The 25122-nt window shown below is 32.2% G+C and overlaps 3 protein-coding genes and 2 non-coding genes across 5 annotated transcripts; 1 reads left to right on the top strand and 4 right to left on the bottom strand.

Annotated features, from left to right (window-relative positions):
- Nucleotides 1–2758: 2758 nt before the first annotated feature.
- Nucleotides 2759–2831, bottom strand: TRNAE-CUC (transfer RNA glutamic acid (anticodon CUC)). The gene has a single exon. It is a non-coding gene; the product is annotated as a tRNA-Glu (tRNA).
- A 5885-nt stretch (nt 2832–8716) lies between these two features.
- On the top strand, nt 8717–12462 carry LOC101259109 (pentatricopeptide repeat-containing protein At4g39952, mitochondrial). The gene has a single exon (XM_004250463.5). It carries the CDS (start codon nt 8788–8790, stop codon nt 11071–11073), a length of 2286 nt encoding a protein of 761 aa, XP_004250511.2. The 5' UTR covers nt 8717–8787; the 3' UTR covers nt 11074–12462.
- On the bottom strand, nt 11766–12490 carry LOC101257523 (protein TIC 20-II, chloroplastic). The gene has a single exon (XM_004250051.5). The coding sequence runs from the start codon at nt 12451–12453 to the stop codon at nt 11839–11841; it is 615 nt and encodes a 204-aa protein (XP_004250099.1). The 5' UTR covers nt 12454–12490; the 3' UTR covers nt 11766–11838.
- Nucleotides 12491–12564: 74 nt separating this feature from the next.
- Nucleotides 12565–12637, bottom strand: TRNAE-CUC (transfer RNA glutamic acid (anticodon CUC)). The gene has a single exon. It is a non-coding gene; the product is annotated as a tRNA-Glu (tRNA).
- Nucleotides 12638–13629: 992 nt separating this feature from the next.
- On the bottom strand, nt 13630–20609 carry LOC101257824 (membrane-associated protein VIPP1, chloroplastic). Its single transcript, XM_004250052.5, has 11 exons — nt 20223–20609; nt 19103–19227; nt 18886–18996; nt 18731–18795; nt 18581–18662; nt 16984–17058; nt 16402–16472; nt 16112–16194; nt 15345–15409; nt 14883–14957; nt 13630–14047 (listed from the first exon to the last, which is right to left on the bottom strand). Exons 1-11 carry the CDS (start codon nt 20341–20343, stop codon nt 13928–13930), a joined length of 993 nt encoding a protein of 330 aa, XP_004250100.1. The 5' UTR covers nt 20344–20609; the 3' UTR covers nt 13630–13927.
- Between the last annotated feature and the right edge of the window lie 4513 nt (nt 20610–25122).

Genomic DNA, 25122 nt, shown 5'->3' on the forward strand with positions numbered 1-25122 from the left:
ACATATTTATCAAACATCTTAAATGAATTAAACATCTTACAAAAATAATTATTTCAAAAATAAATAAATAATAAAAACATTTTCCTTAACTAGATCTGGAATTTAATGTACCTCAGCTTCTAATAGTCAAAGTTCTCTCATCCATATATTATCTTTTTTTTTTCTGACAATATTCAGAATAATTAATTATTCAAAAGTCAGAAAAAAAAGTTCTCAACACGTGCACTATAGTTAGATTTAATTATTGAAAAGAATTGCAATTAGATATCTTAAATTATTTTTCGTTATTTTAAATTTTCCAGTTTAGCCATTGTACTAGTAATTGTTTTTTAATATTATGATTATTGAGTAATATAATATGAAGAGATGTTATATCCATAAATCAAAATAAAATTATAAAAACTCTTCTTAATTAATATTTTTTAAGAAACGCATAAAAAGAAAATATAAAAAATAATTTAAAACGAATCCCTTAAAAATATAGAAATATTTTTCATATATGTTTTGGTGCATACTAAAGTCTTTTTATGCGGTAAATATTTAAAGTAGCAGAAAAAATAGAAATTGTTATGTCTAACTAAAGAACAATAATTAGAAAAATGCGTATTTATTATTTACTTAGAACTTTTTTCCATCAATTATTTGTACAAACCTCATTTTAATTATCTTTTAATTATTTTAAGTAGAGATTTAGTTTAGAGTTTAATTCAAGCTATGAAATTGAGGTATCTTTCTTATGAAATTTTCTCTCAAGGTGAATTTTTAAAATAAGTATAAAAATTTTGACCAAAATCACATTAGATTATAATAATGTCATGATCATAATTTTATCTCTAAATCGTAAACTTAAAAGACTCCCAATTTTTTTTTTATAAAATCTTATATCTAAAAGATCCTAAGAACACCCTAAAGAAATTTTAAAACCCAGAATTGACCTGATAATTGTATGATTTTACTAATGATAAACAGAGTAACAACTTTCTTAAGGAAAAATCATCAATTCAAACAATACTTTGTAATAAAATTGAAGAAGTCTAAGTATTCACGGATAGATATAGGTGGATTTTATAATAACATTGAAAAACATGATATAATTTATCCGTAAAAATTAACCACGTGGTACTATCCTCAAAACATTGGTAATCAGCCCTAAATTTTGATTTTTAAGAAATTTTTTTTAGAAATAACTAGATACGTGCTTCCGTTTTATATTATTCATCACGAATTTACACATTTCTGCTTAATCTAATTAAAAAGAAAACTACAACCTACTCGTAAACTGTTTGCGCGAGCTTTAAAAAACAAGATCAATAGATTATTTTTTTTTAGAAGGGCTATATATATATTTATATGTAAAGTGAAATATAACTAAAGAAAATCATCTAGAAAGGTGAAATGAATAAAATCACAAATTACTTTTATACTACAACATGATGGAATAAATTTATTTTATTATTATTACTGTATATAAAAGTCTTTATATTATTATTATTAGGGACATGGCATGCAGTCATGCAGACCAACCAATTATAATTCTAGTCTAGTTATAAGTAATTTAGTTTTTCTGTGGTCCATTTGTCCCATATATGTTCTATTATCCAGTATAATATCGATCGTGATAAAGTGATAAATAATTTTTATATTAATATTTTTAATTTTTATTTTTAATATTAATTAATTAATTCTCAAGATATAAGACTGACTATATATCAATTAATATAAATATTATTTTATATAAAATTTAAAGTGAATAAGTAAAAGTTGACGGGACGAGAAACTATTAGCGATGAATCAAACCTTGAGAGAACATTATCCTTAACAATATTATCACTTTAGAATCTTTAATCACATGGTAACAGCCTGGATACTCTAATAACATTAGGTGTCTATATGTTATATATAATCATATTATTAATGACTTAATTACATTTTCATATATTACTCTTGTATAGTCCATTTCGAAATTATATTTAGTTTTTTTTTTTTTTTTGGTTTTTATCAAATTAAAAACAAATCATTTTTTCCTAACATTTCGTAAACAAAGAAGCAAAATTGGTTCACCATTTTATTTTGTTTTAACATAATTCAAGAATATGACTTGTGATAATAAATAGTATAATTAAGTGAATCTCAAATGAATCGTGTAAAATTGCAATGTATTTGTCGATGAGTGCTTTTTCCTTAATTAGAACTTTCGATTTCGAGTCCTAACTTTTAAGTATAGAAAAATCCTTTTATGAGTTTTTTTCTAAATGGATCATATTCGACGCAAATACGGATTAACTGACATTCAATACGAATATCGAACAGTTATGAAAAAGAAGGAGAGGTAGATTTACGCATAAGGCGGATCAGGAATTTTAGCTCTATGAGACAAATATTTCGTAAAAAAAACCAAAAAAATATGTAGATTTTACATAAATCACATAATTTTAATATAAAATTACTATTTATGCCGTGTAATTATATTAATTCCTTAAAAAGTAATACAAACCAAATATATTAATATGTAGCTAGAATACATCAAAGAGTATCTTAGAAACATTATAACATGAACCGGATACACAAAAACTAGCTCGGATACATTATAAAATAAACTGGATACATAATATGCAGATCGGATGCACTAAATGATGGTTCGGACACATTAATAGGTAGCTCGGATATATTAAAGAAATAAGAGATTTTAGAGTTTTTAGAAATAGAAAGAGATATTGGAAATAAGAGAAACATAACACGTAATTTTTCCAAAAAAAAATTCCGTTGCCGGGACTTGAACCCGGGTCTCTCGGGTGAGAGCCGAGTATCCTAACCAACTAGACTACAACGGATTGTTGTAAATTATATGGTCTTAAAAATGAAGATTTATTCTTGTCTTCATTGAAAAGAGAAAAAAAACGATAGTCCAATTATCATTTCAAGTATGGTAATTCACTGATCAATATTTAAAATTTTCATGCACGATAATCTCTTATAATAATAACAATAATAATAATAAAAAATTATCCATGCGTTATTTCTGATATATCCTCATCAATTCAAGAATAGTAATTGGTTCTCATACGATGGATTAAAGATGTATCATTCAAGACGATGGGGATAAATATGACACAGAAATATATATTGTTTTATATACACGGACAATATAAATATATTCTAGGTATATTCTTGAGAAGTAAGGTAATTAACATATATTATTATATGTGAAATCATGGCTTTTAAGACACTATAATAAGTTTAAACTTCACTTAGGTGTAAACATACTTTGCACATAACAACATAATGTATATTTCCTTGATCTTCCATGTATGATTTTTGTGCCAATTGGTTAGGTGTGTGTATATACAAATTTTTTATTAAGACGATTCAAAAAAATTCAACATTTACTACATACACATTAAAAACACTTTTGATTGTATATACAATACTAATTTCTTCAACGAAGATTGAGTTTGAATACTATTTGTTCGAGTTTGGTATTCTAGAGCTACAACAACAGCCATAGCTACATATACGTCTAGCCTCAAACAAGTTAGGATTGAACCTCTGTGCCCCGTACCTTCTTCACTAGTTGTGTGGAGGAGATTGAGTTTGAATACTATGTATTCGAGTTCGGAATCCTACAACTACTATACAACAATCATATCTAAACAATCATATTTGACTCTTCAAAAAAATAAACATTTCTCACATTTTCGTTTTGAAAATTCCAAACTAAAAAAAGGTACTAATTCATGTGTGATGAGAAGAAAAACGATTGAATTTTTTTTTATAAGAAATAGTAATTAAACTTCTTGTGATGATGATAAATCTTAGGGAAAATATTCAAGTACCCCCTCAACCTATGCCCGAAATCTCAGAGACACACTTATACTATACTAAGGTCCTATTACCCCCTGAACTTATTTTATATGTAATTTTCTACCCTTTTTAGCTTACGTGACACTAGTTCAAAAAAAAGGTCAACCATCGTTGGGCCCACAAGATAGTGTCACGTAAGCTAAAAAGGGGTAAAAAATTATTAATAAAATAAGTTCAGGGGGTAATAGGACCTTAGTATAGTATAAGTGTGTCTCTGAGATTTCGGGCATAGGTTGAGGGAGTACTTGAGTATTATCCCTATAAATATATATATATATATATATATCTCTGTGTGTGTGTGTGTTTGTTTTGCATATCCAAAATATGGGAAGTTAAAAGTGTGCGAGTAAAAGGACTAGTATTGGATGAAAATTACACTTAGGAGAATGTTTCAAGTGAAGCCGAAGTCAAAATTTAAAATTTATGAGTTTGTGATTGTAGTTCGTTTAGGTAACTGTATTTTAAACTAATAGCTTACACCTATTTAATGAATTTCTTAAAAATAAATCCATTATATTTGGGTAACGGTCACAACTAAATATTAAATTTAACTGTGACAAATTTGATATCAAAGCAATAATTGAAGGATAAGAATCTTGAAAGTATATCTATGCTGTCATATAACATAAGGTTTCTAAAAAGGGCAACATTCACATATAGCAAACACAAAATATGCTATAACAAAGTTTGCATAATTATGCTCCATAGCAAACATATATATGTATAATTCGCTATACATATATAATTAAAGTGAATTGTATAAAACGAGAAAGAGAGAAGTTATATACAATTTGAATTTGTATAAAACGAGAAAGAGAGAAAGGCAAAAGAGACTTGAGCGGAAAAATATTTGTATTGTATAATCATAAGTGTATAGGATGAAAATATATGTTTTTGCATGTGTATACATAGTTTTCTCTCACTTTATACAAAGCGATTTATACATTTCGAATATGTTAGTATAAGCGAGAGAGGCGAGGGTGGCAAGCAAGATTAGGGTGAGTGGCAAGCGAGATCTAGGAGAGGGGAGAGGCGGGAACGAAAATATATGTATTTATACTAAGGGTGTCAAATGGGCGGGTTGGGTTGAAATTGGAAATATTATAATGGGTTAAATAGAAATCGGGTTGGGTTTTGATCCGCTCAAGTTTACTTTGGGCTCAAATGGGTTAGGCTCAAATGAGCTTAAAAATGGGTTGGGTCTTGATCCGCCCAATTTGACCCGACTAATCTTAATAATTTAACATATTGATATTTAACTTGTATAATCACAATTTGAATTTCGCTCAAGAATTTTTTGTTAAAAAAGTAACAAATTGATAGATAAATCATAAAAGATGTTAAATCGATAATAATTCATACTTTCAATATGAGAATATATCTTAATAAAAAGTTCTAAAACGGGTTGAAATTGGAGATTGAATTGGGCTCAATTGAGAATTCTCTTCAAATGGGTTAATCTTGAATGTGTTGAGATTGAACCCAATTCAAATTATCTCGATCCCAACCCTTAAAACTCTGGGCGGGTTACCATGTTTGAGTTCATTTTTGACACCCCTAATTTATACTATTCCTCTCGCTTTATACAAACACACATTTTATACATTTGTGTTTGTATAAAAAGCGAGAAAGGCGAGCGAAACTACCACCAAACGAGAGTGGCGAGCGAGATTCAACCAAGGAAAGTGGCGAAAATAGCTATAGTTTGTTATAGGGTACAATTAAATCAAAGTATATTTATAGCATTTAATTTGAATTAATAGTTTGCTAGTATATACAATTTTTAGATTAAGTTGTTGATTACTTTTTGTTTGCGTAAATTTAATGTGAAGAGGTCCATTAAAATGTTTATGATTAAAGTATTTTTCGTTGTCATTTTTCATTATCAATCGTTAATTTTTTTACTCAAAATAGTTACAAGATGTAAACAAATATTACCGACATTCAAATTAATAAAACAATAACTAAAAAGGGTTTGGAAAAAACAATAAACGACTTGTATAAACAAGTGCAACATCTAACTCAGGCTGCTCAAGAAGAAAACGACAACCATCAACAAAAAAAGGTATGACATTATGAAAGATTTCTGTTATGTTATGTTCATACTGTTTGTTCTGATCATTGCATGCAATATTTAATATCTTACTTTAGATATTAGCACTTTGACTCTGTCAGTTATACCCCTGCTCCTTTCTTTGAGCCTCTCCTGAAAACCCTAAATTCTTTGAGCCTCTCCTGAAAACCCTTTAGGGTGGAAGAAACCTTCAAACTCTCCTGAAAACCCCTTATAATATGAAGCCTTATAATATGATAGAAGAAGCTTTATCACGACTCTTTCAACCTTAGAATAAGCAGTTCAAGCATGCCTTTTGAAGAGCCTTATAATATGGCAAAAGAAGATTCATCACGACTCTTTCAACCTTAGAATAAGCAGCTCAAGTAAGCCTTTTGAAGAGAAGCTTCATCACGACTCTTTCAACCTTAGAATAAGCAACTCAAGTAAGCCTTTTGAAGCTATATCGAGAATGTAAATAAAGACTCGGAGAGACTTAGATAAGTTGATTTTTTATTTGCTATAATAAGCATCTCAAGTAAGCCTTTTGATGCTCGAAAATGTAAAGAAAGACCCGGAGAGATTTAGAGAAGCTTTTGGAAGAAGATTTTGTATTTGTTTGAAGGCTTTACAAGTTGAGTGATGGTTTGCAAATGAAGCTGCTTTATTTATACTACTCTCTAGGAGCTAAAGTGTAATTATTTACTTTATAAGTTCCTCTAATAATTATTGTTTGGTCCCTTTCCAATTTTTTTTTAGATATTCTAGGGATTTCTAGATTTCTTTTTTACATATTTTAACGATTTCTGTATTTCTAAAGCCTTTTTGAAGTTGTCTTGGAAGTTCTAGAGTTCTCCATAATCCTTTCTACAACTCTAGATTCTTTCTCCTCTATCCCGATGCAAAATTTGACTAACAAAGTAGGGACATGACACTTTCCCCCACCTATTGATGCAAGAACTCCTCTCAGTCCTTGAACTGCCACAAGTCTTCATATTTCTCCCATGTGACCTATCTAGAGTTTGTCCCTTACAATGAACAAGGAATAAGGCTCTGGCTTGTTTACCTCACTTTCGTTTTGCTTGATAGTCTATTAAGACTCAATCTCTCGATCGTGCAAGGCAGTGATAGTTATGGGTGCCCGTCTCAACTGGTTCCAACGCAGGTCTTCCTTGTCCTCATGATATGATTTGAGGATGCTTGCATGAAAAACCAGATGAATCTTAAAGTGTGAAGGCCATGAAAGAGGATTTGCTTCCTTTCGCTTAAAGAGATGAATGAGTCCAATTAATGTATATTTGATTTATTTATTTATTTATTTTTAAAGATCCTGAAGTTCGGGTCAACCTTCGTGATGAATTCCGTACCTTTTATCAACAAGAGGTACCATATACTCTATCTACCAAGACGAGGACTTAGGTCAACTAGGCAGCTAATTTCACAATTTTCAAATTAATAAGTAGATTTTATGAGTTCACAATTTTGATTAGTTCTATCTTAAAAAAAATAAATTTGCACGTTAATTAAATAATTCAGAGATCAAAGTTACATAAATATGAATCCTTTTAGAATTCAAAGTTTACTTGTACAAGGACTTTATATTTTTTTTAAAAAAAATTAACAAAAAGATTGTTTTATTATAAATAGAGTCACTAACTTAATTAACCATAAACCCTATTTTATTTTATTTTTGTTTCTTCCTTGGAAGCTATGCATATTCACGACGTTCAAGAGGAAATTCTTGATATCCATACCTAATACCTACTGTGATACACTCATTTTATATATAGTTATTTTATGGATAATGAAAGAGTATGGACTTTAAAAATTGTGGATTAAATTTTTCACGATATCCAATGAAGGGATGTCAAGATATAGGTTTCTAAACGTGATGTGTTGTTACTAATTTGTAACATCATAAATAATTGAAGTAGTGAAAGTTAGTGGCGGACTCAGGATTTTACGTTTAGGGGATCGAAAAATAAACGTATAAATGTGTATAAAAGTTTTTAGAAGTGGGACCCTTGAATTTTTTTGAAGTTTAAAATCATACTTTTAGTTACGTTTTAAAATTTAAAAAATAAGGCTAAAAAAAATTAAAAAATAGACGTGATTTTTTAAAAAAAATAAATAAACTGAGACTAAAAAAAGAAAATAAATAAATTTTATCGCATGGATTTAAACTGGGGCATGAAACTTCATATTCAGGAGACTTACCACTGACCCCAATATATATATATATATAGTTTACCTTATACATATCGTGTATTTATATATATATATATTTAAGACATCTAATGAATCATTCAGATTAAGAAATTGAAGGTGACCATTAGATGGTGATGATATTAATTCATCTACTCTTCAAAATGATTTTGCTTATACAAAAAATTTGGAAAATTTAATCTCTCCAAAATTAAATAATTAAATTTGGGTACATATTCTCATTTTGAATAATAAGTCTATTTATAATTGTTTAAAAATTCCCTTGGTTTAGCATTAAGGGTTGACATGGTACGAATGATATGATTATAAAACAACTAAAATTTTAATATCATATGTATATGAATTGGTATTAGTATAAAAAAAATTGTTTATATTGTTATTATTATTACTATTATTATAAATATATGAATTGGTGTTTGTGCAAAAAACATTTGTCGATCGATATCGAAATATTTATTTTTAACTAAAAAAATTATTTTTATTTTTTTTTGAATATTTCTATATTCATAAAGTGTTATTTTGATCGAATTGAAATGTTTCTTGAAAATCGAAGTAAATTATCGAAAAGAACTTTAAAAAATCAAATTAATTTAATAAAATTTATATTACCCCATTTCTTGTTTTTGCTTCAATTGTACACTCTCTCCATGTTAAGAACTAAACTTCAAAATCTTCACCACAAAATCAACACATTCTTCTCCATTAATGGCTTTTCTTCAAACCTCAAATCCCTTCTTCAATCTCACGCCTTCATAATCACAACTGGCCATACCCAGAACGTGTACATAGCAGCAAAGCTCATCTCTCTTTATGCTTCGAACAATGACCTCATTTCTTCAAGGAAAGTGTTTGATTTCATCAATTTTAAAGACCCTTTTCTTTGGAATTCGATTATCAAAGCTTATTTTTCTAACGGGAAATACACAGAATCGCTTGAGTTTTACTCCGGTATGCGGTGTTTTAATGCTCTGCCTAATCAGTTTACGATACCAATGGTTGTTTCTGCTTGTGCGGAACTTGGGTTGGTTGAAATTGGGATGGGGGTTCATGGGTTGGTGTTAAAATTGAATCTTTTTGATGGTAATAGTGCTGTTGGAGCTTCGTTGGTATATATGTACTCGAAATGTGGGGTTATGGGGTATGCGTGTGATGTGTTTGATGAAATGCCTGTGAGAGATGTTGTCTCTTGGACTGCGATTATAAAAGGGTGTGTAGAGAATGGAGAGAGTGGTAAAGGGTTGGAGTATTTTTGTTTGATGTGTAAGAATGGAGAAGGTGAGGTGAGGCCGAATTTTCGCACTTTGGAAGGTGGATTTCAAGCTTGTGGGAATTTAGGTGCATTGGTAGAAGGTAAGTGTTTTCATGGGTTGGGTATGAAAACTGGTTTTGGTTATCATCAAGTTGTTCAGTCTTCTGTTTTGTTAATGTACTCGAAATGTGGTTCGGTTGAAGAAACATATCGTTCGTTTTGTGAGGTCGATGAGAAGGATTTGTTTTCCTGGACGGTAGTAATTGGCGTTTATGCAAAATATGAGTGTATAGGTGAATGTGTTGATATGTTCTTGAGAATGCTGGCTAGTGGGATTACCCCGGATGGGATGGTAATTAGTTGTGTGCTTTCTGGTTTAGGTAATGTCGCGATGATTTTGGAAGCTAAGACTTTCCATGGATTCATCTTGAGAAGAAACTACGATGAGGATCACATGGTTGGTAACGCATTACTGGCCATGTATTGCAAGCTTAGACTCTTGAATTTGGCAGAAAAGATATTTAATGGAGGGAATGAACAAAACACAGAGGCTTGGAACGTGATGACGATTGGCTATTGGAAGGCCGGATTAGAAGCCAACTGCATTGATTTATTCAGAGATATGCAATACTTGGGAATGGAATCTGATGTCAACAGCCTGATATCTGTGATTTCTTCTTGCTCTCGGTTGGAAAAATTCCGTTTAGGTGAATCTCTGCATTGTCATATTATAAAAAACCTGATGCTTGGAAATGTTTCTGTTGCCAATTCTCTAATAGATATGTATGGAAGAAGAAAGAATCTTACTTTATCATGGAGAGTCTTTTGTATGATGACCGATAAGGATGTTGTTACGTGGAACACAATGATGACTTCCTATATTAGTTGTGGAAACATTGCGGAGGCTTTTGGTCTTTTTGATGAGATGAGAGCAGAAAGTTACAAGCCTAATATTGCAACGCTGGTGATTTTGCTCTCCGCTTCTTCTCAAGTGTCTTCCCTGGAGAAAGGAGAGAAAGTTCATCAATACATCAAGGAAGTTGGGTTCGGAAATAATACTTTGCTTGATACTGCATTGACTGATATGTACGCAAAATGTGGACAGCTAACAAAGTCCAGAGAAATATTTGATTCAATGGAAAAGAAAGACATCGTTTCTTGGAACGTACTGATATCAGGCTATGCTATGTATGGAGAAGCAAATGATGCTATAGAAATGTTCAAAAACATGGAACAGACGGAAATTAAGCCGAATGAACTTACTTTTCTTGCTGTGCTCTCAGCGTGTGCTCATGCAGGGCTGGTTGAAGAAGGAAAGTCCATATTTAGTCGAATGAAAGATTATTCGTTGATGCCCACACTGAAGCACTATTCTTGTATGGTTGATCTTCTTGGTCGTTCTGGTAATCTGGATGACGCTGAAACTTTGGTTTTGTCCATGCCAATAGCTCGAGATGCAGCTATCTGGGGTTCTTTACTAAGTTCTTGTAAACTTCACAGTCAGGTTGAGAAGGGTATAAGAATCGCAAAACATGCTATTGAGTCTGATCCGGAAAATGATGGGTACTACATCTCAATCTCAGACCTATATAGTTGTGTAGGAATGTGGGAAGAGGTAGAAATGGTGAGGAAAATAATGAAAGACAGGAAAGTGAGGAAAGAAGTTGGCTGGAGTACTGTATAGTTTACGCAGCGACTTGTTGGGAGTCTATTAGCAACTCAAGTTATGGTAGTTCTAATGTGATGAAGATTTGGCGCGATTAAAGGTTTTACACTTGCAAGAGTCGTTCAATTAGAGCTCCCTAATTTGCTTCACCAGAAGAATGAATGATCCTATGGTTACATTGAGATGGTTTTCAGGTTATGAAGCCCTATCGTTTTTCTGGTCAATGATAGTATTCTGGTTTTGGCCTTGCATGATGAACAAAATGTAGTTTTATTATTCTTTGTTGAAGTTCAACCCTTTAACAATGTAACTTACGACAACAGAAACAACATAGTCAGCGTAATCCCACAAGTGGGATCTGAGGAGGACAATGTATGATATGCATGTAGACCAAACCTTGAAAAGTGTTGATATAAGCAAAGGAATTATATTCTCTATTCAACAAAAGCCATTGATATTCCTTAGAGATCGTTTGATAGCTGATAAAGAAACAATGTATTATTGAAAACCCATTATTACTAGTACATTTACGAGTTGTTCGGTGTGAAGTATAACGTGTAATGATTCCATTACAAAATCAAGATATTATTATTTATCCCAAGAAGTTACTTTATCAAGATTTGAACTTTACGAGCCCTTTCCATTGCATCTCTCATGGAGAAACATCTCATCGACGATTCGATTTAAAATATCATACATTAAAATTACAATTCTATGCAACAAAAACCTTCCTTTCATTAGAGAAAACCACAAAACAACATATTAAATAAATTTTAAAAAGAACTACATTTGCCTATTAGCAGCTTCAGTAACAAAAGGCAAATAAGGAGTTTTTCCAAGTATAGAAGAAACAAGCCCATAAATAAAACAGCCCACAACAAACACAAAAAGCCCATTATGCATCCAAACCGTAAATTTCAGCCCAATACCCGATTGACCCGGTGAAAATATCCTCTGAATCAACATCGGAAGCACCAGTAGAACGTCGAGCACCACCGCTTGCAGGGCGTTGAACCGGGGGTACTTGTTCAGATTCTCGTTCCGAACAATACCTAAGTAGAGTGCAAAGAAAGTGACAAAGCTAGCGTATGGGAGGGACCGGTAGAGTGATAGAAGAGGGAGAATTGGTTGAAATGGAAGAGCTAGGGTTGGGTATTGAGCGAAGAGGAAACGGCCGTATTGAAGGCCGTTGAAGAAGGGGAGAAAGTAAGCGACGGCGGAGATAAGGCGGTCGGTGGCGGGGATTGGGTTGTAAGAGGCGGAGATGGAAGTGGTGGGTTTGGTATGGATACGGGTTCGGGTTTGAATACGGGTTTGGAGTAAATTGAGGCTGAGAGGGTGGGGGAGAAGACGAGGGGTAGTAGTGGGAGTGAAACGGAGAAGAGGAATGGAAGCCATTTTTAGGGGAAATGTGAGGTTTTTTTTGGGTGTTTATAAAGATGGATTTTTGTTGTTTGAGGTACAAGTTGTAATGCATTATTTTGATTAAAAAATTAGAAAAAAAATAATTTCCGTTGCCGGGACTTGAACCCGGGTCTCTCGGGTGAGAGCCGAGTATCCTAACCAACTAGACTACAACGGATTATTGATTGATCAACGAGTAATTTTCAATATAGCTCGTTGTGCGTCGCCACCTCTCAAATATCATATAGGTTCAATTAAGATTGTGTGAAGTTCTTTGTCAGTTGGTTGTTATGTTATGTGTTGCCACCTCTCATCTGTACATTCGATTAAAGTTGTTGTGAAGTTCAGGATTAATCAATTGATTGTTGTGTGTTGCCATCTCTAACTTATCGTACACATTTAAGTTATAGTTGAGGTACATAGGGTCTTATCGTCTATCCGTTCAGTTAGGGCTACATATCGAACACTTCGGCTTTGAAGTTTATCGATTTGACTTATTAGTTATCGATTTGTAGATATGCTAAACGGTTGTAGAACCATTAAGATTAGCTTATCAGTTATTGATCGTTCGGTTCGATAATTTATTTAACCGTTAAGTTTGACAAAAAAACACATTGAAAATCACTTTAGAACAAGGTGGCAAACCAATTTAACCATGCACATGAATTCACAAGTTTCATCTTGCTCAAAAGCAAACACTTTTACATCGTAGAATAACCAAGTGTTTGAGACAATCAGAAACAAAAGTAGGAAACCAAACTCTAAATTAAGGACTTTATAAGCAAAATGATATGAATATAATTATTTAATTAACCATCGGATTATCAGTTATCCAGTTAAGAGATAACCTCAAAAGATAACCCGATAACAAAAAAAAAATCAAAGCCGTTCTCAAAACCGCTAAACCAATAACTTTTTTTCGATACGGAATATCGGTTCCGATCAATTTTGAACAACCCTACATTCGCTACACCGCATCTTTGCAGAGAACTCAGTTTCACTAAGTTCATGTCAAAGAGAAAGGGACCATCGCTACATTATTCCGAGTAGCTCATTATTTATGAGACAAAAATAAGATTTTGAGGAGGATGGTGTATACACAACCTTGCCCGTACCTTGCGAAGAAAGTTTGAAGCATGTCGTCACAAAATGAGAGCAAAAACAACACTGTGGAAATTCCAAATCTACTACAATGCAACTTGAAGTGACTATTCTCACATGAAAACATTTGGGTGGCAGTATACAAAACTGTAGTCAGGACTAGCTTACACTATATTGCCATAATGTAGGTCAATAATTTGAAAAAAGATATATCAACATATCTCAATATACTTTTTCCAGTTTCACTTCCTATATTCGCTGGCCTTTATCGATGAGGCAACTTCTCGGAAGATCCAAAAGCCACAATCTTTGAGTAACAAATGCCTGAAGGAAGATGTTTTGTAGTGTGAAAGATCGACTGTGATCTCTAGAAGTCATTTGCCCGCCTCCTTAACTCGTTCAATTCTTTTTCAATCTCTGAATCTTGAAATTGTAATGGCGAGCTTGATCTGGTAACTGGTGTTCTCCCCGGTGGAAGATCCCCTTTCTGCTTAGTCAATAAAAGGAAAACATTAAACCAAAATACCTCAGCTCTACATCAACAATAAAGCAGATTATGTTGTTTCTTTTCCTGATAGTTGAGAAAATTCTCCGCGGGCCAATTGAGGCACGGCTTGTGATGTGCCCCTAGCTCACACATTACGTACTACGCTCTTACCACTGGACCAAAGCCTTGGCGGTGGGGGGGGGGGGGGGCACAATAGAGCTAATTATGCGTCCTCAAGTACCTCCCGCACCCTCTCAAGTTGACCAAATATGCACGCTAATTTTCGGTTTTTTCCAAGTAAAAAATAAGAGATTTGCCAAAGCAAGGAAGCAACAAGCAACATGACCTATAATCATCATAGGTACGTAAAATGTCATGTTAGACTTTCTTTCTTTTAAGGTTGTTCGGACTTCCTTTCTTAATTCGTCGTTGAAGGACACCTTCAAGTTCTTATGAACATCCAAACCAAGCTGCTTTTATGGATAATACAATTTCATGGCTACACAATTAACTTAGCCATAAGTGTGTACAATGGAAAGAAGCAACTCATACTTCGTCTCATCTTATTTACAATATGCAGTTCGATTTATTCAAATTTGACATCACCCATTAACAATATCAGGGAGAAAAAAGAAAATAGCTGGCCAACGTTCGTGATTATTTTCTTCTATCCTAGAAATCCTGTTGCTTGGTATAATTAGCATATTTGGCCAAGCATAGCTCAATTAAGTTTGTCCTCTAGGTGCCCATACTTCTATTAATTCGTGCATTCAACAATGAAGATACATCCAAAACATTTCATATACATTATATGGATAGATCGAGTAGAACTCACCTTGGCGCTTCCGCTCAATTCCTTTTTTAAGCTAGCAAGATCATCATCAACAGAAGAGGTCTCCAGTAATGCAAACTGTCAAAGCAGAATGATCATTTAAGATTAAAAAAATGCAATCCCCTAAGAAGCACTAAATTCTCCCACGAAAGCTTTGCACAATGGAAGTTAAAACGTTGTTTGCAGCACAAGGGAGACACCAAATATTACCATTGCTTCAGGTTTCAACAAACAATGGCAAGAGGAAAATAAGAGGTAATGGCTAGTAACAAAACCAGAAAGATTGAAAGAGAGAGAGTTGTAAAATTCAACCATACAGAGAATCGAAGTTTGAAACTTGCATGGGGAAGAGGAGAACAGATTTTCTGGTTATTCGAAGAAAGCAACTCTTGAACTCGTACAAAGAGAGAATTACGAAGAGCACACGACCTTAAAAAAGTAATGCAATTGAGAAAAAATAATTACCTTTCCTTCAAGCTCATCACTGGTTAACTGGTTAAGAGCATCTGCTTGAGACTCCATCGTCAAAACTATGGAAAATGAAGAAAAAGTAAGACAATCATTTAATCAACAACATATACTTAAGCATGTGACTGCAGTAGGTGATTCCATAGTTTCATCTGAATTATATCCAGGATAACCAACTCTTATTTTCAACAGTCAAGTTGTGTTCAAGGGTGGGAGGAGAATAATTCTGTGACAAGAACATGTCTCTAAATAGCTGCGCAAAAATATGTTGGTTTTACAACAAAAGCACTACTCATACCAACATCTTTTGGCACACTTCAATTTTGTTACATCTCGCTCAGCTCAGCATTATAACAGGGCCGTTTCATCCTTATTTGGAAAAAAAAAAAGGTACAGCATCTTCTTTATAGGTTGTTTTTTATCCCCAAGATGATCTCTGAATTGTACCTTACCATATTTCCTCTTTTTATAAGACTTATCATTTACCCTTCTAGTGTATATCTTTCTTTTATAAGAAATGACAGCTGGACTCAACAATTGTAACCTGACAGTTCTATAAAGGTTATATTTTTGTAGTTGACAGAAGGAAAATGTTGTGACAGGATCAGCATTCAGTCTTATTGTTTGTATAGGCAAGCAGAAAATCAACCTCTTAAAGCTATTACTACAAGACAAGAAATATTTAAAGTAGAAGCAAAGTAAGCATCAGAAATTGGAAGCAAAAGAAGAAAACAGAGAAAGATAGGGTGGAATTCTGTCAGAACCTTTTTCTTCCATTCTTTCGAAGGCTGAGAGAGCGCTGCTTGTGTTTACATTTCCCAACATCTCACTTACTTTGGTTGCCGTCCTAAATGATAAACCTCATAGTCATTTTCTTGAAACGAAACAAATGAAGTGTGACAATTTATGAGCCACATATATTTTTATGTTGATGCGATAATTTTATTGATAAGTTGGGGGATATGCCCCTTACAAGAGGGATAGCCAAAAGTGTCAGTCCTGGATATTTGTAATTCAAGATAAACATGAAATGATGAGAAGGCATGTAACTGACTTTGCTGACTGAGCACGTGCTTTCAGAGTATCCTTCTTTGATTTTGCTTCTTGTATCTTGCTCTCCAAAAGCTGTCAGATGAGAGATGACAACAGTCAAAGATAAAAGGTTCCAATTCATTTTTAACATAAAGTGCAACACACAGATTTTGGTAAAATTTGTTCTTAGATGGAACTAACAATAAATATCCCCAAAAACTACTCAGATTAAAGATCAAACTTCTCAATTTTTTTTATGACCGAGAAATCCATTCGGGGCCAACCCTTAGAACCAATCGTAGCCCTCAAATCTCGGGGATAATGGCCTCGCCCCTCTTCCTTCTCACATAAATACTAGATTTAGTTCGCATGGCACAAGTCTTGGATCTGTGACCTAAGTCACACGTCCCCAAGCCTTTGCCACTTGAACCAAGTCTTGTGGCTTAAAGAACAAACTTTTTTATCAAGTGAAAAACATGTATATGTACTCGCAAATCATAAAATGAGCAATCAAAGCATCATATCTTCCTCAGTTTTTTGGTAAAGAAGCTGTGCTCCAGAATAATAAGCACCCCTATAAAAAAAGAAAAGGTTAGGAACGCACCCGTGTATTGCTGACCAGATTGTCAACCACGGCCTTCTGCTGATCAAGTTGAGTCTTTAAGGCATTTGCATTATCCTGCACAATTCAAACTTGAGTGGATGCAAACTCGACATACGATAAGTGTGAGGCATTCTTTGTGCATTCTTGGTATATAGATCCTCAAGTTCAAAATCTGGACGAGTTTTTTCAAGCCACCCAACCCTTTTTCCTTATTCAAATATATCTTTCTTTTCTTGGGAAACATGAAAGATGATGCCAAAGCATACTAGTCTTTTACTAAGTCATCCACTTTAGCATATCAAGCTCAAAGAAGTAAGCTACTGAGAGAGAAGGACACCATGAGACTCTTCAATATATGGAGTTAACCCATCTTCTGTGCTACATAATTAGTTTAAGAAGTAGTGGAACCCAATTATAACTAGATTGTATCACTAATCAAATTCCACCTGAAGTCGGCCAATATCTAGTTTAGTGGTCGTGTTCATATTGCAATTATACATGAGACACAACAATCTTAAGATCTTTTATCTCTGTTATTGATATTGAAATTATACACTTGAGAACAATGTAATGAACCAAATAATATCAATCAAGAATCCTTATTTCTATTAAGACATGAAATTTTGCCATATAATATATAACAATGGGTGAAAATAATAACTTAAAGAAATTATAACACAAAAAACTAGACATACAAATGTGGCATATAGTTTGGAGGTTACTATACAAATACAACGTCACTACTCTTTTGTTATTTATAGTGGTGAGTGATAGAGCCAAGTTGCACGCACCTTGACTATTCTAGCAGGTAGCTGCTATCTCCGACCAGCACAATTACCGCTAAAACCTCTATGCACAAAGGCTTATGAAAATGAGAACAAAACACCTAGTGTGCTGTCTTTACTGTGGTTTGAACCTTGGCTTCCAAGGTTTGCACCCACTTCATAGACTGCCACACCCTTGGGTGTTGACAGACTTTCTATTATATGTGAAGTTTTAAATAAAGGGATGTTGAGGATGTTACATCGCCTAGATTATTCCGCGAAATCACCAGCAAATAGATGTGCAATTACTTTACAGATAAGCTAATGTAGTTCCACCAGAGGTAAGTTAGATTGAGTTGTCTATCTTAATTCCTGTTGTAGAAGAACTTCCAATTTCTTGATGAACTTTACTATTTCCCAATCCAATCAGTTTCATAAGATTAATATTTTGAGATTTTCATCCTTGTGGTATTAACTTTCTCTCCGATTGATTGGGAGAAGGTCAGGTTAGGTTCTTAGACTAGATTTAAGAAATAATAATAATAAAGTTTGATAAGTAATTCAAGTCCTTCATTACCAGCAAATGCACTAGTCATGTCACTCAAGAATGTGATTCGTCAAACAAAATTGAACTCCTCGGTCTACTCTGCTCTAGTCTTATACGAGATCAAAGGACATCTAAATATCATAATGAAATATCAAAAGAAAGAACGCAATATAGAATTCAAGCAACCTGAATGATAAGATAATTTCCTATTCCACAATAACTCCATTTTAAACATTATACAGAAATAAATGAACTCTTCCAAATTTGTCAATAGAAAATGCCTTACAGCATAAGATTTTTTTCTTTTCAGAGCTTCACGAGCAAGGTCTTCATCTCCCTTTCCAAGAGCAAGCTGAGCTCTACGATACCTGGGATTGAAGCAAAATTAAACCACAACTAGTACAAACAAAACTAATTAAGCTTCCTTCGCACTTACCAATCCTCAGAAGCTTGTTGTGCAGCTTTATACTTATTTTCCAATTGCTTTTGTGAAGCCAAGACCTTCAGACAAAAGAAAAACATCAAAATTTCTTCCACTTCCTTAAATATGATATCTTAATCACCATAAAGCGCAACTTGCTATCGGCATACTTGTGCTGTAGCTTGTCGCAGTTTAATCAAATCATTATTCATTTCCAGGACAGTCTGTTCCAAGATCTTCTCTGGGTCTTCGAAAGTGCTTATAAGTGCATTTGCATATGACTACATAACATACAAAAGAGAAAATAACATCTCAGTCTAGAGCGAGCGATAGGAGACTGAATGTAGGAGTAAATGATTGAATGACAAACAGCAAAGACCAGATAACCTTGACAACTCTAGCAAACCGATCAAATAGATTCATACGAGCTCCAAGGGCACCCCCACCATGACTGTTACACCTGGATCTATAAGAATGAGTAAGCTGTAGCCCAGCAAGTTTTACAGCTCCCACTGCAAGTAAATAGAATTTTTCAGCAAATTAATGCTTGGGAAGGGGCGGAAGAGTGTGGGAAGACCAAGGAGAGAAAGATGGGGGTTTGGGGGGAGGATTTTCCAGCAGAGTAACGAACAAAGATTTAACTGAGGAAGAACCTGCAAGTTTACTAGCAAACCTTGACCCTGAACAAAGATTTAACTTCCTTTGAGGTCTCAAAATTATCGATGCCTAAACTTGCTATTACCATGGTCCTATAACTTCATAAGCAGCCAAGCCCCTATATGGTCTACACCATCCTATTGAAAGATGTAAAATACATTTATTCACAATCAACACAATAGTTGTACTATCCGTTTTGGTGAAGTGTGAATAACCAACTGCAAGTGAAGATCAATGAACAAAACTTACACACGAGAGGAAGTTTCAAGTATTTTCGGTACATAATTTAAGGAGATGGAAAGATTGATGATCATATCGCACATCATATTGGAGTGGGGCGGGGAAGCATTGTCACGAACGCCAAGGCTTAAAAGGTATATTCTACAGAGTGGTGGTTAGACAAACTTTATCTACCACAAGTCAGTACAATGGGTGCGTTGTTGTAACACATTATAAAACAGAACAATATTGAAGTGCTTCAAGAAGCTCCTAACAGTCTACATCTTATAACTGGTTCACAAATACTAATCATACCAGACATAAATAAGGTAGAGATATAAAATAAACTAAAAGACTGCATCTTTACATCAGCTGAATTGATAATTCCACAGTTTGAGATCAGATACAAAAATTGGAAGAACAAAAGGCACAGTAACCTAAAGCTTAAAAACTTAAAAGGGCATCACAGAAACAATAAACACAACAGATTAAGATAACCCCAGTCAAGAATTAAACAGAAAGCTTAGAAATTTTCAAAGATTTAATCACTTCCTATTACCCAATTTCAGTAACTTCACAGCAAATCAAGAAAACCCAATTTCAGTAATTTCAAAACAAACTGAAACATTACCTCCTTGACCAAAGAAAGAAGCTCTAAAAGGCATCACCTTTACAACAACAACCCTATTACAAGATGAAATTGAAGGTGCTGAAGACATAGTTATCCCTGTTATAGGTGTTCTTACAGCCATTTCAGCCAAATGGGTACCCAAAAATTCAACTTTTTGTATATACAAAACCAAGAAAATCAATAACTTCGCTAAGTTTCTGATTTGGGTTTCTCTTCTTGTTTGTTTTGTGGTTCCAGGTGAAAGTTCGCAAAATGCCCAAACTCTTCTTCTTCAGTGTTTGGATAGTATTTTTCCCTTTTCCCTTTTTTTTTTTTCATAATACTTTTTTTTCTTAGGTTTATTTATTTATTTAATTAAATATTAATATTTTAAAAAAAGATTAAATTATATTCTCGCTATAGAGTTTTGAGAAAAAATTTAAATTATAATGTATACTTCATTTTTTTTTTTTCAAGAGGTAAAGGTTTTGTTTTTGTTATAAAATTTTTAATTGAATTTACTTTTAAGAGTAATTTTAAATTATAATTTAAAAAGATAATAATATATTTTTCTTAATTATTTGAACATTTAGAATCTATTTTTAGATGAGTGGTTTATGATTGTGTACCAAAATTTTCTATTAAAAAAATTATTATTAGAACTAAAAGTTTTTTAATATGAAGTAATAGGAAATTTTTGTTCTTAATATGATTCACTTGCTCATTTTTTATCGAATTGAAATATACATATAGTTAAAACAAATTTTAACTAAAATAATAAAAAGCTTTTCAATTTTTTCATATAAAATAATTATTTTTTTTCCTTTCGTACCGATTTAATCAAAACATTAAAGATTGAATAAACTACTTTGTGATTTAATATTTGATTCTCTTTGAAACAAATTTACCCTCAACAAGTACTTGGTGATGATTTCTAATAAGCTTATGATCTCTAGAATTAGTTTCTTGTATTGTTACCTAGCTCATTTTTAATATGAAAAAATATTACTAAATTTACTTATTTGACTCCGTTGATTTGAAGGTTGATCACAAATTACATGGATGACCTAAGATTGATTTTGCTTAATGCCTTTTGAGTCGAGTTTGTCGCACGGGTTTTGCCTAGTGCGGTTATATTTTCTGTGTGATTTGAAGGCTATTAAACCGTGAAAGATTTATCTAGTGTGCACAACCAAGTGCTCACCAAGGACAGAGGTTGTAGCGGCTGGTTATCCTAAAATGAAATTAAATTGATATGGACCAACTTGTGGTAAAAGTGGTGCATCTTTTCATCTTCAATCAGAGGAGTTTCAAAGTCGGGTTGTCTTTGTCTAAAGCGTTTTAATCTCCAATGTTCCCACTATAAAACTTTCTAGCGTTTATTTGAATTTAATTAAAAATTTGAATATGATCAAAATCTAATATCGATTTCAGCGGCAGAGGGGTGAAAAAAAAAGATTTTATTTGAGAAATGGAGAATTTAATGGCTCAAAATCAAAATTTATCAAAAATTATGTGTGGTCTTGACTCTTGAGGATAACTTCATTAAAAGTAAACTCTTTAAAAGCAAAAAATGAAGATTATATCTGCATGCTGAATTGGGATTGGGAGTTGAATTTTATGCTAACACTTTGTTACAAGAAAATATATTTTGAATATAATTGTGCAAAAAATTGAATTTGTCAAAATTGTTTATATTTCAATGGAAAAAGGCATAAATGCGCTCTAAACTTGTTTTGAAAAGTCAGTTACACGCTTAAATTATTGTGACGATTTATTACGTACTTTTATTACTTAAAATTAAATTTATTTACTAACTAGATCTGACGTGGCAAAAAAATAAAAAATAAATAAAAGACTGGCGCGACAGAAAAAATTAAAGTTAAAAAAAAATTAAAAAATCAAAATCATCCTTCCCCTTCCATCACCCTTTAGAAAAAGAATTAAAAAAGCAAAATCTTCCGTCCCCACCCATTACCCTCTTTTTTTCTTCATTCTTTAATTTCATCACAATTTTTTATTTTTCATCACAATCTCAAAGATTCACAATGAGGTGAGTGTAATAGTGTTGTTTTTTATCGTTATTATTTGTTAATTGTTCAGATTATTTGTTAGTTATTCAGATCTGAAAGTGTAGAGCTCTTTGAAACTTCATGGTAGTCATGGTTGAATCTTTGAGATTGCCGACATACCATAGAAAAAATTAAAGAATAAAATCGCAAAGGGATAAGGTAAGGGGGTCTGTTTGGTGTTTCTTGGTGATTGATTTGAATTTTAAGTTGTTTTGTGATAGTTGTGTGGCGGCTAATGGTTTGTCGAAAAAGAAGATCAAATGGAAATGTGGAGGTGGACTTATTATGGTGGTGATCGGTTAGTTGATTCGCCGGAGAAGACAAAGAAATTTATAAATTCAAATGAATGATTTTTTTGATGAGATTAGAGATTAAATGGGTGAGATTTAGTGATAAAGGAGACATAACTATTAGAGAATTTTAATAATTAATTAGAGATTAATTAGTGTAAAATAGAGTTAACAAAAAAAAACTAATTAATAAAGAAAACAAAATAAAAAGAATATAAGAAATTATAAAAATTGATGTGGTAATGACGTGGCAGCGAGTGTAATACACTACATGATATGCGAGTGGTGACACATGTCTCAGGGTGATATTAAATTCATTTTTATATAGTAAAAATTTGTAATAGATTATCACAATAATTTAAGCGTGAAACAACAACAAACTCTAACATGAGTTGTTTTAGAGTTTAAAGGCCAATCGAGTCGTCGTATATCATTAACAAGTTGAATTGAGGACAATGAAGATGAATGGAAGGTAAAAGGATGATCTTTATCATAACCTATTTGGCTAATAAGCATTTTTCGAGGATTAATGAATTTCATGATTTCGAAATATATTTAAATCGAAAAATAAATTTTACAAACAGCCTAATAAGTACTTCCTCTTGAATATCTACTGCTTTAACGAAGAACAAAAAATTGACTTTCACGAAGAACAAAAGATGAATTAGGGTTTATTATTAATTAAGGGATAATGCCCAAGTACCCCCTCAACCTATGCCCGAAATCTCAGAGACACACTTATACTATACTAAGGTCCTATTACCCCTTTAAACTTATTTTATTAATAATTTTTTACCCCTTTTCGACCTACGTGGCACTATCTTGTGGGCCCAACGATGGTTGACTTTTTTTTTCAAACTAGTGCCACGTATGCTAAAAAGGGATAGAAAATTACTTATAAAATAAGTTCAGGGGGTAATTGGACCTTAGTATAGTATAAGTGTGTCTTTGAAATTTCGGGCATAGGTTGAGGGGGTACTTGTGCATTTTCCCATTAATTAATGTAGTGATCATTCTATTTATAAAATAAAGTTTTGTTTAAAAAGAATTAAAACATGATACAAACAAAATTTAATCTCTAAAAGGATTCTCACACACACACACACATATATATATATATATATTAGGAACTCTTATTGTCGTGGTTTTCATTTGGCGCGTAAATTATTATTTTTAAAAGATAGAGTTAATTAAAATTTTATGAACACATAAAAAATTTAAACTAACATATCAATTTGAAAAAGATGAAATTACTAACGTACATAAATTCAATATTTCCATGTCGTCTAAATAATATATATATATATATATATATATATATATAGAAACCAAAGATTTTATTCATAGTTTAAGGTGAATACAATTATAAGTTTAATTCAAATTTTATTCTAATGTCAAGATTATTTTTGAATTTCTATTGATGATTGTAATATTAGAATTGCATTGATATAATTAATGAAACACACATACGTAATTGCATTGATATAATTAATGGAACACACATACGTGTTAAAATTTCTCATAGCGAAGCATTATAATATCGTAAGAAAAAAAGATTATCTAACACAAAATATATTAATATTATGAAACTTTAAAGTATAAATATTTATCTAGACATAAGTATATGTGATAAGAAAAATAATTAGATCGTTTATTAAGGATAACGAAGAGGTGGTCATAGCCTGTGAAATTGATCAACTTGGAATTTGTTTTTATAGAATCAAGAGTACTTTTTCGTCAAAAAATATTGCCGATAGAATTTTTACTTTACAATTTACGATGCAATTCTACTATTAACGACATCTACAAAGTCTTTAAGATTGATTGATATACTGATACTTATAAAAGAAAATGAATTAATGGTCAATGAAATATATATTAAAAGAATCGTGAATTAATCATGATAAATAATAATTTATTGTTATTTAGAAAAATTAAATAATTAGTTATTAGTATTAATAAAGAACATATTTTGCATCATCATAGCTAGAAGAGTAAATGCAACTATATTTGCAATTGCCTCTTCATCGTCCTAATTACATTTCAAAGAATTTTTTTTTTATCTTTTGTATAAATATTATAGAATTCTGAATTAAATAACTAAAAAATTTATATTAATAAATAAAGTTTTTACAATATCATCTAAAATCTTGTATCTCAAGACACATAATTAACCTTTTATCCACTAAGAACTAATCCTTAATCTTATAAATTGAATGTGTAAGGTTTGTCTCCATCAAGAACTAATCCTTAATTTTATAAATTGAATGGTTAAGGTTTATCTCCATCAATGAGTCAATTATGCTATATACCAATTATGCATATGTTCTTTTTAAATTTAGGATAGTATGTATCACTAGACCCATAAAATTTCTACCTTTTGAGTTAGATCGAATTTAATTAACATTGTTTTCTTAACTTTTACCTTCTGAGTTGGGTCGAATTTAGTTAACAATGTTTTCTCAATTTTTACCTTCTAAACTAGGTCATGACTCAGGTCTAATTTAATTAACACTGTTTTCTCATAAAGTAAGGTTGAGAGATTAATGAATTTTAAGA

This window comes from Solanum lycopersicum, chromosome 11 (assembly GCF_036512215.1).
Source record: "Solanum lycopersicum chromosome 11, SLM_r2.1".
Taxonomy (NCBI): domain Eukaryota; kingdom Viridiplantae; phylum Streptophyta; class Magnoliopsida; order Solanales; family Solanaceae; genus Solanum; species Solanum lycopersicum.

What these genes read in the sequence shown, in the direction of transcription:
- LOC101259109 (XM_004250463.5), top strand. Translation starts at nt 8,788, where the DNA reads ATGTTAAGAACTAAACTTCAAAATCTTCACCACAAAATCAACACATTC.
- LOC101257824 (XM_004250052.5), bottom strand. Translation starts at nt 20,343, where the DNA reads ATGGCTGTAAGAACACCTATAACAGGGATAACTATGTCTTCAGCACCT. An exon ending in TGCGACAAGCTACAGCACAA is followed by an intron (nt 18,796 to 18,885) that starts GTATGCCGATAG and finishes TTTTGTCTGAAG; the next exon opens with GTCTTGGCTTCACAAAAGCA. An exon ending in GTGATGAGCTTGAAGGAAAG is followed by an intron (nt 14,958 to 15,344) that starts GTAATTATTTTT and finishes CTGCTTTGACAG; the next exon opens with TTTGCATTACTGGAGACCTC.
- LOC101257523 (XM_004250051.5), bottom strand. Translation starts at nt 12,453, where the DNA reads ATGGCTTCCATTCCTCTTCTCCGTTTCACTCCCACTACTACCCCTCGT.